The sequence below is a fragment of the Symphodus melops genome (genome assembly GCF_947650265.1).
Source record: "Symphodus melops genome assembly, chromosome: 17".
Classification (NCBI taxonomy): Eukaryota; Metazoa; Chordata; class Actinopteri; order Labriformes; family Labridae; genus Symphodus; species Symphodus melops.
This window is the reverse complement of record NC_136707.1, coordinates 21,495,502-21,508,568: the sequence shown is the minus strand read 5'-3', so window position 1 is coordinate 21,508,568 and position 13,067 is coordinate 21,495,502. Positions and strand designations below refer to the sequence as shown.

General features: G+C 43.8%; 2 protein-coding genes across 4 annotated transcripts in view; one reads left to right on the top strand and one right to left on the bottom strand.

Moving 5' to 3' along the window:
• The window catches only part of LOC306838532 (Na(+)/H(+) exchange regulatory cofactor NHE-RF2), a 29,969-nt gene extending 21,116 nt beyond the window's left edge, over positions 1–8,853 (bottom strand). The window contains exons 1-2 of the mRNA XM_079366740.1: positions 8,145–8,853; positions 6,197–6,496 (exon numbers count right to left, since the gene is read on the bottom strand). Of these exons, the coding sequence (XP_079222866.1) occupies positions 6,197–6,496; positions 8,145–8,351 (507 nt within the window). The 5' untranslated portion in view covers positions 8,352–8,853. The remainder of the gene's footprint in view (positions 1–6,196; positions 6,497–8,144) is intronic.
• The window catches only part of LOC306838534 (lipopolysaccharide-induced tumor necrosis factor-alpha factor homolog), a 52,943-nt gene that overhangs the window by 12,744 nt on the left and 27,132 nt on the right, over positions 1–13,067 (top strand). The gene's annotated exons all lie outside the window — the stretch shown is intronic.

Genomic DNA, 13,067 nt, shown 5'->3' with positions numbered 1-13,067 from the left:
GAGTCAAACATGTATTTTCAGCGACACAGTCGGGGTCAACGTCTTCTGGGTAAAAACAACATTAAGATTGTATAATCAGTTCTGCATGGGGAGACATTAGATGAAGACACACAGCTGTGCTCCCTCCCTCGTTCTCTAACACATGGATTTAATTCAATAGACTCAGTTGTTCTTGTCCCTCCTACATTACCCACCTTACTAATTCCTCTCTGTTCCTTAATTCCCAAGACGTACGCCCTCGCCTGCTCTCCCGACCCCTCCACATCCTACAGGCCAGCTTTTTACTCCAGGAATGTGGTTTACTCTCTCACTATCACCCACACCCACACACACACACACACACACACACACACACACACACACACACACACACACACACACACACACACACACACACACACACACACACAATCGGGACCCCTGCATCTTGATGTAACACAGTTGGTATTCAAAGGAGGGGGAGGCCCATGAACACCAAATCCAGATGTGAGCTAAAGAGAATTACACACTCATTCCCGCTCACAAATGCACGGCCACTTAAACATCAAATAATCCTCAATCGTATCTGAGTCAAATCACTTTACACATCAGCACAAGACATCTGACAGAGTTCCAGGCTTTGGAAGATCAGGAGGACAAATCAACAAGAAGAGTTTTTCATTCGTCTCCTTACAGATCGTCTGGTCTGCAGGTAGAAATCCTACACAGATGATCGAGCAGGCTTAAGTGCTGACAAGTCATGCTCTGTGTGTAGTTAGGTTAGAGCTGACAGGGAACATCTTCTTCCTATTATCCTGTTTATAATGAGAAGCCAGCCAACAGGACAAGCAAGAGATATTACAGGGTCTGACCTGCAGCGTAAAGTCATCCTGTATCGCGGTGAACTCATGGCTGGAGATGATCATTGTCTTTGTGAGCAGGGCGACGTGATCACAAAGTAAGGGGACATTTGAAGACATGACAGTCAACATCTTAAAAACATCTGCAAAAAGATGGAGGAAAAATCTGAGACCAAGCTGAGAAAAAAACCCCCCTCAGCTGAGAGCGGAAAAGCCCAAAGAAATGTCCGTTAAACACCATGAACATATATTTTAACAGTAGAAACCATGATGTTTTCAGCCTAGTTCAAACAGTTTGTGTTCATTAAATCCTGACCTCTGACCTCGTGCCCTGACCCTTCGAAAGGCTTCTCTCTGAGATCTTCTCACGCAGCTCTCTTTCACTCCCAGACTAAAAAGATGCACGTTTGAGTATTTAGAAAAGTTCTCTGAGGATTTTTGTGAAAACTTGAGTGACTGTCTCGTGTTCTCTGAGTTTGTGTTGTTTAGTCTCTCTCTTTGTTTAGATATAAAACAGAGTTTCAGTTTCTGCATCGTCTGATTATTGTGCACAAAGATGCACAGCGTCCTGAATAAAACCACACTACGATGGTTCCTTCGTCACACAGATCTGCGTTACATTCCTGACCGTGCAAAGACACCCAAACCTACACACACACACACACACACACACACACACACACACACACACACACACACACACACACACACACACACACACACACTCCCTGCCTGCCTCCCTCTGTTTTAACAGATGTGTATACGTTCACTACAAGCAGCAGATGATCTTTAACAGGCCTCTGCACACTCTACACATGTTGTAATGACGTTTAGTACAACACACAGTTGTTCACATGTCAGCGTGTGTGCTCGCAGCCGGCTCTGTCTGACGAAGCCAAAACATGGCACGTTTCTAAACTCTGAAACCTCCTTTTTAAAGGTCAAACTCGTCGCATCAGACAAACAAAGACGCTGACTTGTATGCACGCTCCTTTTCTATTTATTTTTATTCACTTTCTCCTTGCACGTTGCATAAATCCCTTTTTACTTTTCCTAATTTTTCCTGATGCATCTTTCCAGGAGAGCAGTCCTGATGCTGACTGTAACTATGGCAACAACTTTCCATTTACTTTCCAGCAAGCTTGATGTTAAACCAAAGCCAGGTGTGCAGCATCAGCAGGACTGGAAAGAACATCAGGGAAAGGCCATGACGTGTTTTTGTTAAAGAGACGCCCCCCCCCCCCCCCCCCCCCCCCCCCGCCGCTGGCTGTCTGTCATGAGCATGTTCACCAATGTCCAATGCAGACGTTGAGTGAGTACACATTTTGCCAGCACATTACAGCATGTACAGACCTATATTCATCAGACAGGCAGCTCACTTTGTCTGATTGGCTGAAAAGTTCAGTTATGTTGTAGCCGTGGTTACAGTCTTCTGTTTGTTTGTTTCAGGCTGATCACAGTTATTTCTGGACTCATTGTCTGGTCTTAACAGCATGTGAAAAAAGTGAATGATGCCTTTCACAGAAGACCAAATAAAATGTATGAGCAGGAAACGGAAGCAACAGAAGTTTAAACGCTTTTTTATCCTTTAAGTTAGAGACTTGAGAAAGTGACATTTAATCTGCAGCCATAGTGTTAATGACACATCCACGTGACACACCTGAGTGCGGACTGTAGGTGTGTGTTCATGTGTGCAAGGGGGGCAAAGGACAAACACAGAGACTGATCACTGACACATCAGGTGTGTGTTCAGGTAAGACGATCCAAGTCACTGCGCAGTCATGATGTTCTTGTCCATGAAAACAAAGAGTCAAGTATTGTTTCTGCTGAACGTGTTTGATGGAGTCTGCTGCTACACATAAGCACAGCATGTCAATAACAGAATACTTTGAGTCTGCAGCGTCAGTATGCGCCTCTGCAGTCTTCAGCCTTGTCACTCATTGTCAACAGTAACAGCCTATTAGTGCCTGAACATTGGATTTCTAATAACCTGACGTGACTCAGCTGTACTCCTGTCGTGCTGCAGAGCTTTGAAGAAATGAGCAGAATAGAGATATTCTTGCACCATGATTGGAAATAAGACATGCAATCAGATGGAGACGAGTTAGAGCCTTAGCCTTAGTCTCAAGAATGTCCAAGTAAACACAGTTTAGTGGTGATGAGTGATCATAAAACTACAGGCAGTGTCAGGTAACCAGGGCAACACACACACACAATCACACAAATCTTGAGAGGGGAAATGTATTGGCTAAATGTGCAAGTGATGAATGCTGCAGAGAGGACCCTTGTGTACTGCTGTTTCCTCTTTACAAACCTGTGTGTGTGTGTGTGTGTGTGTGTGTGTGTGTGTGTGTGTGTGTGTGTGTGTGTGTGTGTGTGTGTGTGTGTGTGTGTGTGTGTGTGTGTGTGTGTGTGTGTGTGTGTGTGTGTGTGTGTGTGTGTGTGTGTGTGTGTGTGTGTGTGTGTGTGTGTGTGTGTGTGTGTGTGTGTGTGTGTGTGTGTGGGGCGGGGGAAGAGAATTGGAAATAATTCCAGCATTACAATAATGCACAATTATTCATTAGTATTCTCTTTTGTTTATGAAACATGGGCGGTACAAACAAATATTACAGGATTACTTAGAAACTGAGCTTTAAATGCACCTTTATGATGTGTGTAGCAGCCAGCACTGTAGCTGTTTAGCATGCCAAACTTTAACTAAGAAGCACTCCCTATATTCACCTGAGGACGTTTGAATCTGTCTGCTTGCTCATATTACCTGCACTAAATACAATCTTCATACAGTCCTCAGCTGAAGGTCAGGAGCTGCCAACGTGCAAACACTGCAAAGTGATAGTGCCATGTGCACAACCACCATCTCCAAAATAATGACGCATGCCCAGGAAATGCTGAGAACCATCAGAGCTCTTCAGCATCTCTCCCTCCTCACTGTTTGACTCCACATACTAACGTTTGCTCCCCCCCCCCTCTAACCCCCCAAAGAGGGGGGGGGGGGGGGGTCCATTTCCTGAAACTCCTTCCCACAAATCTTCAAGGTTGTTATTGGCTGCTCTTAGTCTCGGGTTCCCTCTTCCAGTCTGCTCTCATTCTTTCTCTCCTGCCTATTTTAGTGAATAAACTGTATGAGGAGAAATGTGCTGCTCTCAGCGAAACATCTCACAACCAACTGAGTCAACTTAAACAGCGGTCCAAGTCCCACAAACACAACGACAAAAAGCAACAACTGTTAACACAGTGATGAATGGTTTGGTTACTGGTCAATCTGTTTTTCCCTCTGCTTTTGTCGAAGCCTTATTACGCAGCCAGAGCTTCTTGCCAGGCTACACACGAGATGCTGTTTGAGCATGCAGCGTCATAATGAGTGTGCACGTCTGTGGTGGACAAGAGACAGACATCCACCCTGCAGTGTAACAAGGGCTCAATTGAAAGATAGAGAAGGTAGTTTACGGTCAGTCAATGCAAATCAAGTTGTATAAAATCCTTGTTCCAACAGCAGCTCGTTCAATGACCTCCAATTTTCCTGCTTTTTTTCCCCCCAAACACTTATAATGCCTTTTGGCTCATCCTGCTAAACCTTCTCTTTCGCCTTTCATTAGAGCCATTAAAGAGAGAAACGAGAAACCTTTCAGCGTTTCACGAGTCGTAGCCGAGGCCAGCCCGACCCCAGCATGCACTGTGATTTCTCCCCACAGGTCACAAAAAGCCAAAGCCAAACAAAGACACACGTTTAAGATTTAACTGATTGGCCCCGTCACTGCTCGGGTAGAAACAGTGCCTGAGTGGCTGCTCACATTCTGGCAGGGCTGAGCTAAATGAAAACAGATGTTGCGTAAATGCAGAAAGCAGAAGTTTGAGCAGCCCCATCGTCTTGCTGATAGGGACCATGTGAAACCAAAGCCAATCAGATGTTTGTGTTCCAGGGGACACAGTGGACGGAAACGCATCCTGTTTTTTGTGTCAGCATGGAATAATCAAACGGTCAATAAAAAGTTCAAGAAAAGTATAAGATGACTATTCTGCTTTATGTAACTCTGTCGATAATAAACACAGAAAGCTGAGCTTTAAATAGCCTGCATGAAAAAAAAACATCTCTACTGAACATCTATGCAGAATCTGGAACACAAAGGCATTCAGAAAATCTCCCTCCAGCTCTCTTCATTCTTCATTTTTTAGGGTTTCCTTGGATTTCCGGTTCTGCAGAGTCACAGCGTTGTCCTAACAGATTCCCGACTTCTGACTGTATTTTACCCTTTGACCACTAACACAATGCTTCCAGATACCCCCCCCCCCCACCCAAACACACACACACACACACACACACACACACACACACACACACACACACAGACACCCTTCGACACACACGTATAGACACACATACAGTACATGCATGCATGGAAAGAATGGAAACTTCCCTGACATCTTATCTCATCTAAAACTGGCAGAGCAACATGAAAACAAGTCTGAGCTGAGGAGAATCTGTTCGAGCAGTTGACTCATTGCCTGCAGTCTGCCTGTTATGTTTTTAATCATCGAACTCTTGAGTTTAAGAGTTTAAATATTAGAATTAGAAAAAACCAGCTTTAGAAGTTTAACGCAGGTTTAAAGAGCGTGAATATACAGAGACATGATGCATCAGTCTCTGTAAAGCACTAAACATTTATCTAAGGTTCGGTGGGAACATTTGTCACTTTAGTTTAACTGAACATTAAAGCTGCAGCTCAGTACTTTATTAAGCCTTTGCATAGAGCCGGGCTAGCGGCTGTATTTGTCTCACTTCTGTGTTTAGCGTCATATTTACTGTGCAGACACGAGATGTTTGAGTGTTATGTCATCTTTCAGAGCAGGAAAACAAATACGTGTCAATCCAAACGGTTCATCTATACCCCGAAGATATTTAGATAAGAAAACTACTTTGCTGCTTTCACTATTTCAGGCGTAAATATTTGCTGATTTCCTTTTTCTTGTTTGCTTTCAGGCAGAATGTTTTTTTACAGCCTGATGGTTTGACACAACAAGCAAGTTATATTTTTTCACCTGGGCTCGCTAAGTTAGCGGCCTCTTTTCAACCAAATGTTTGACCACTACATTGATAACGATAAAAGTGATAAACAGCTCTTAGCGTCAGTGATCACGTTCAGCTCGGAGCTTAAAGAGGCTTGTTGCTCCAGAGTCAAAAACATGATGAGATAACTTTGTCAAGAGAACATGGAATAATGTAATCAGGTCTCCGTTTAGATCTTCATCGTATCTCTGACCAGTAAGATGCTGAATATAGCTGCACAAAGATAAAGATCCTGCTGGTTACAGTGTGGATGTTAGTTGTCTTCATCTCGCTGTGCTGGGCTCCAGCTTACCTTCTTCGTAGCCTTGGACGGGGACCTCCTGGTGGGCTTCTGCACCTGGCTGCTTGCTATGATTGGCTGTTTGGACAACGAGCCGTTCTCCCGCTTCTTGCTCGGGGTGGAGGGGACGGAGGCAGGCGGGCGAGAAGGGGAGGCTTGAGGGGAGGAGGAGGAGGAGGAAGGAGGCCCGACCCCGAGGATGGCCATCTCCTCTGTGGCTGTGAGACGGAGGCTGCGCAGGCTCTCGTGAGTCTCGTTGTCGACCACCAGCAACCTGGTCTCATTCTCTAAAGCTTTGATCCTCTGAACCACCTGAGAGACGAAAACACTTTTTAACTGGACATTTAAAAAAAAAAAAAAGCATAAAAACAGTCCAGAATATGGCTGCAGAGAACGAGTCCGGACCACACCTGTAAAGAATCACATGGAGGGGAACATTGTTCAGTCTCTGTTGAAGCCTCCACTCAGTGCCGAACATTGTTAACACATTCACATACTTAGATTACAGGTGAATGTGAGTGCTGTCAGAGACATGACCAGAGAGAATACCAAAAGACCCAGCCGTGTGCACTATTACATGGCAGTAGAGTCACAATATCAGAAACTTTTAATAACTAACAAAAGATTAAAAACATATCATGGCAACAAGAAGTCCACCTGGTGTCACGCTTCAGGACCAAAATGTTGACAGCAAATGTTATGCACCTGCCTTGTTTAATGACTGTCTGACAGTCGACCCTTCAAATGTTGGATTTTGTATCATTTGAAAACACATGCTACCAGAAAAGTATCCAAATCAACACATTTGACAACCTTTGCAGGCAGGTTGTAGCTGAAGTCATCACTGAAGCATATATCACAAACATTTTCAGGCCTGAAGCAGGAAATAATGAGCTCGAGGAAGCTGTGAAGGCCTTATGCACTCTTTTGGATCAGAGGAAGGAAATGGGGGGGAAAAAACTGAAAGGACTTCATGACATTGTTTGATGTGATAAATGGACACACTATCTCCCAACAGACTGGGCAGAGGAGAGTTAATAAGGGGCTCTCTAACAATGAAATCCTGGTACAGGTCCAATCAGTGGCCGTGAGTATCATTGTTTCATTCATCATCATTGTGGAGTTATGACCGACTCCTCCATTACGGGCTTTTCTTACCCTTCACAACTTTTCTTTGGAAAACCCTGAAAGAATCTTTATTTGTGTAGCATTAATTCATGACAAGTGTCAGCTCGGGACACTTTACAAAAAGCAGGTGAAAGACCGCACTCATTGTTAGGTGAGATGTGGAGAAACACTTCTCTGACACATGGCATTCCTTACTGAGTCGCTCTGATGCACCAAACTGGTCAACTGGTTTGTTGTTGTCTTTGCTGCATCGAGGGTGCAGACTGTCTGTGTGTTTGGGAAAATGAATATCCAGCCTGCTGTCCCCATCTGACCACCAGCAGAGGCAGACTGAAACACATGCTGCTGATTCACAGCCTTCACATGGACACGGAGCTGAAGCCTGTTTGAGAGTGACGGAACTGAAGGTGACTGAAGAGGTGAAAGACATTTAAATGTCCTGAAACTCAAACTTCACCAGTGACTTCATAATGTTGTCTTTTTAGAAAATCATGTCTGGATCAACATGCAGCGTGACGTCATGCGCTTATCACATTCTTTAACATAAAGGTTGGCAGCTGTGCAGGTTAGTCAAGACAAACCCTCTGGAATTGAAAATAGGAAAGATTAGTGTCATGTGTGCAAACTCAGTTTGAAAGCTGAATGGAAAGTTTCACATTGAGAGCTTTGATGAGGAGGAGGGCGGTGTGGGGCATTTTTGGCCTGACGGTTACAGTAACCGTCCCATGCAACCTAGTGTCAGTCAGTGTGCACGCGCCGAACACTGTGACCTGTTGCTAGAAACCTCTGCTGATGAAAACAAGACATGTGAATGCACGTGTCGTAAACGTACCTGGTGGTGCGTCTCTTTCTCCACGTTGACCCCGTTCACTGCCACCACACGGTCCCCCGCGCGCAGCCCCGACGCTTCTGCAGGAGAGCCAGGCTCCACTTTGCGGATGAACTGTCCGCTCTTCCCTTTCTCTCCATGCAAGTGAAACCCAAATCCACCCTCCGCTTTAGCTATGATACAAAGCCGGGGTTTCCGCTCGCTGGCCATTTCCTTCTGTTGATAAGTTTAAATCCTCCTGCAGAGTCCAGTTAATGTTTGATGATTAGAATGCAAAGATGAGCGGATAGAGGGCTACACTTCCACGGAGCAAAAACACATCAGCCCGACACGCACGCTTTCCCCCATATTAGAATAACACACAACAAAAAAAACTCCAAAATGCACTGGGAAGGAAGACCAACCATGGAAAGAAAAAGATGCAACAAGGCAGCAAACTTTGAGAAAACGATGCGAGCAGTCCAGATCGTGTGTCAGGCTGAAGCGCGCTGCTGGCGACTCCAAAACTGATCCTCCGCTGCGCGCAGACTTCAGAGCCAAACGCGCTCAGAGAGCATCTTTGCAGAAACTGCAGCCCTGTTGTGCCGAGCAGACCTGTTGCTCACCTCTGCGCCGACAATTATCCATAACGTCCGATCGCAGAACGTGCGTGCAGTTGAACTGGAGTTTGCGCACGGTTTAGCGGCTTGCGCGCAATAGCACCACCTCCCTCCAGCCCTCACTACCTGTTTGGTTTGTCTGACTGCGTCCAAAATATTTCAGCCACCTCTCAGAAGCAAAGTGATGAAACACTGCCCCCTGGTGGCAGAGGATTGTTATTAACCATTGCCTCTGGTCAATTCTGAAGAAGTGAATGATTTGAATCTTCGGTCTTCTTGTGTTATGTTTGTTTGTGACATAATCACATGAACAAGTTAGGGACATACATCATTATTATTATTGTTTTCACTAAAGCATGATGAAAGACAACAGCTTGATTTTACAGGCACCCAAACACATGATACCGCAGTAGGTTAGAAGATAATAGAAGTTTTATTGAAAAATAAAGAACATAAAAACAGACAACGAAGGAGCATATTTTAGTTAGGAATCTTTATAGTTACACCTTTCACTGTCGGTTTAAATGGGGGTTTGTAACTCTATACTGTGACCACTGGAGGGCGGTGAACACTTGTGACTCTAACAATTCATGTTAACAATGTTTCACGCTTTTATTAAAATAGACACAAAACCATTGACACTTTTCTACTGACTACATGAACAAAAAAATCACAAAGGCATTTTATTCTCCGCTTATAATATCCATTGTATGCAGAGATGTTACACACATAGTTCTGTCCCTTTAAACCAAATATATCTCAGTAAATAAACAACATAAACAAACATTTAAGGCATCTGTGCAAACTCAATTCTTCCCACTGAGTCATTTAAAACTGAACTCAAAAGAATGGGCATCTCGAGCAGGCTGTTAACAGTGCTGATATAATTCTCATTGTTCAATTTATCCTTGCCACGTATTTTAGTGATTACACTTCTGTTCTGTTCACCTTGATGATTGATGACCATTTAAATGTGTTTACATTTGTAAGGTTGTTCCTGCATGGAAAACAGCCGCTCGCAGGCTAATAGCAGGCCCGCCTACATCAATGGCGGGGCTCCTCAGAGACTGGTTGAATGGCCTCTTTGCAGATGTAATTTGATATCATTGCACACTAATTGGATCAGTGGCTAACATTCTCCTCCTCTGCTGGGATCCGATCAGTTTATGGAGCTGCAAACATACTTGTCGTTGTTGTTGCTGAAATTGAGGATGATTGTGTTTTTGATGAACTTTTCTTCTTCTTTTTATTTGTCTTTATTTCTGTTATTTCTAAAAGCCTCCTGTGAGCAAGTGTTGCAAATTAGCATTTTGTTAAAAACACTATGAGCAGTGCATCTGGGACTTGTACATTATTAAATGTTACAACACCAATGTTACTGTTTATCTATGTCAAATAAGTAATTAGATAAATAAAATTATGCTGCGACAGAAAGCTTTCCCCTGTTTCCTCCCTTTTGGGTTCCATTGTCTGTTAGCATATTTCTATTTCTTCAAATCTTCCTGTCCTCACGGATGTCGGCTCAGACCATCATTTCCTGAATCAGCTCCTGTGGGGAGCACACACACACACACACACACACACACACACACACACACACACACACACACACACACACACACACACACACACACACACACACACACACACACACACACACACACACACACACACACACACACACACACACACACACACACACCTTCTATTCTTATCTGACTCGTACGCTCTGTTGCTGATAGATTCTCATCTTGATAATGTTTCACATTTTCTGCATCTATTTTTAAATGATTAGCACAGGAAGTGTCAGCTTTTCCACGGAGACACTCAGGATTAGGGGGAACCTGTTGCTGCTATTATGTTTTCCTGTCACAACTTGGAGGTTTATTGTGTTACAGATTAGTGTTGGCGTCTCATAACAACGGCGCTGCAAAATGAAGGCATCAGCTGCTGGTTCAGTTCAGTCCTCTGATTCAAAGATGCACAAGCGACTTTACCTCGTGTGTTTGAAGGGAGATCAGTAATCAGGGCAGAAGTTACAGATGAGTCATTAGACACACACACACACACACACACACACACACACACACACACACACACACACACACACACACACACACACACACACACACACACACACACACACACACACACACACACACACACACACACACACACACACACAAACTCAAAGGCCTGCTGTTGCAATGAAACATTAAACCTCAGTCAGAGCAAAGCATCACATGAATCGAGTTTGACTTTGCCTAAGTTGAAGGTGCTCTCAGGTTCTTGTTTTGCATTCTTCATCTCATTCAGGAGAGACTTCATGGACGTGAATGATAATTAGTTTTTCAAGATTAGAAAAGAAGATGAAATGATTAGACCCCATCATGACGTCTTTATGGCTCATCCATTTTCTACACATTTGTGTTTGAGCTATGATTGCATCGATACTTCATAGAGTCAAAGAAACGCTCGTCCTTGATTTGAAGTGACACCGAACTTAAACCACCTCTGTCTGCTGTCCTCCCATATAAAGTTGCTGCTTCTCCTAAAACTGTTCGTCTGTGTGAAATCAGTGATTGACAGCTCGCACATGTGTCAGGAGTTAAGTGTCGCCCTCAGATATAAAGAAACAGCAGATGAGATGTGACGATGACCTTTTTCTGTCGAAGATAATGGATGTGTTTATGTGTCATTCTGCCAACATCTTACTCAGACACACACACACACACACACACACACAAGCAGCAGACACTGTTTTACACAAAATGACACGTTACATAACAAATACCAAAATTGGCAGTCAGAGTTCGAGTGAAATCATTCAGCCAGAAGAATCGTCTCTCTTCATGGATATAAGCAGCTTATACAACATGAACTTTCTTCATTCTTTTCTGTATTATGCACGTGTGCACTTTTTGGTCAAGGCATGGAAATGGACAGAAGCTTTAGCAGCTGTAAATGCTGCTGACCCTGATCCACGCCCTGCTGCATCTCGCCTGCCTCTGAACTGTAGTCAGTCAGCGAATGATCCCTGTGTGGAGAGAGCGACACTTCGTCCGCATCAGTCATGATGATTCTGAGAATTTGAAGTCATCATACCGTCATCGATGAAGAGCGACAGCCACAACAACCTGAGTACAAAATACAGGTTGTTGTGACACTATTATACTCGCAGCAATCTCAGATCCCAGTAGCTTTCATCTGACAAGAGCCGTCTGTAAGAATGATGGACATGTCGGTGTATCCTGCAGTTAGCGGGAGATGACTTCCATTCACGAGCTGCTTTTCTGTTTGCTGCTTTGTTTACTGTCCACTTAGCAGCTTCAGAAGGGGCTGTGTTTGCAGAGAAGTGAAATCATGCCTTTTAGATGTGTCTGCAACATAAAAACTATCATTTCGTTGTTCATTGTACCTCCTGGAGGATTCCTTTCTTAAAAATATCTGTTTATAGAAATGAAATTAGCTGTCAGATTAGTGGCTCCCATTTAGGGAACAGATCCTTCATTATACTGGATTCCTCTCCGTCCTGCATGCAGCGCTCTCTGACTACATACCGTATGTGCTCTGCAACACTCTCCATGCTGATATCCATCAGTTGTTTATTCTTATGCAGAATCTCTTTAGAGAGATGATCTATTTTGTTGTAATGATTGAAATGACATTTGAGACGTTCTCTTTTTTTTTTTTTTTCTCCATGTTGTCCATGTGTTGGCTTTTTCTTTGAATATAAAACACTTAGTGCCCTCTTTTATGTTTGGATTATCACCATGGTTTCCGTGTGTTGTCATTCACTTACGGACATCATGCGTCGTCTTTGTGTTTGGCTTTATTATGAACAATGGAAATTAGCGCGGAGATCCTGCCTCCGCCCTTACAGAGGGAGGAAAAGACGCTGTGGGTGGGAGAAGGGCAAAGCACTCGGCTCTAATCAATCACACTGGGAGTTTTTCAGCTGCCATGACTGTCGTTGGAGCATCTTTCACCTGCACAACAATCCCAGCCTGCATTCCTTTCTTCACTGTAACCTTTAGGACTGAGGTTTATTATTTTTTAGAGAGGTAAAAAACTCTCCTCCTCGTCCTTGTCCTCCCCTCATCGACGTCTCATGATCAACAAACGTTGTGTGTTTGAACAGCCAGGTGTGGTTGGATTCCTTATAAATCATGAACACATTTAAAAGCTCATAAATCAGTTTGCATAACACAGCTGTCTGTGAAGGTTCTTAGTCATCCAGCTCAGAATATATTCAAAGTTCGCCCGATGTCAAAGGTTCTCAAGATCTTCAACCAGTCCAGTGGATCATTCTTCCAACTGTATCCAA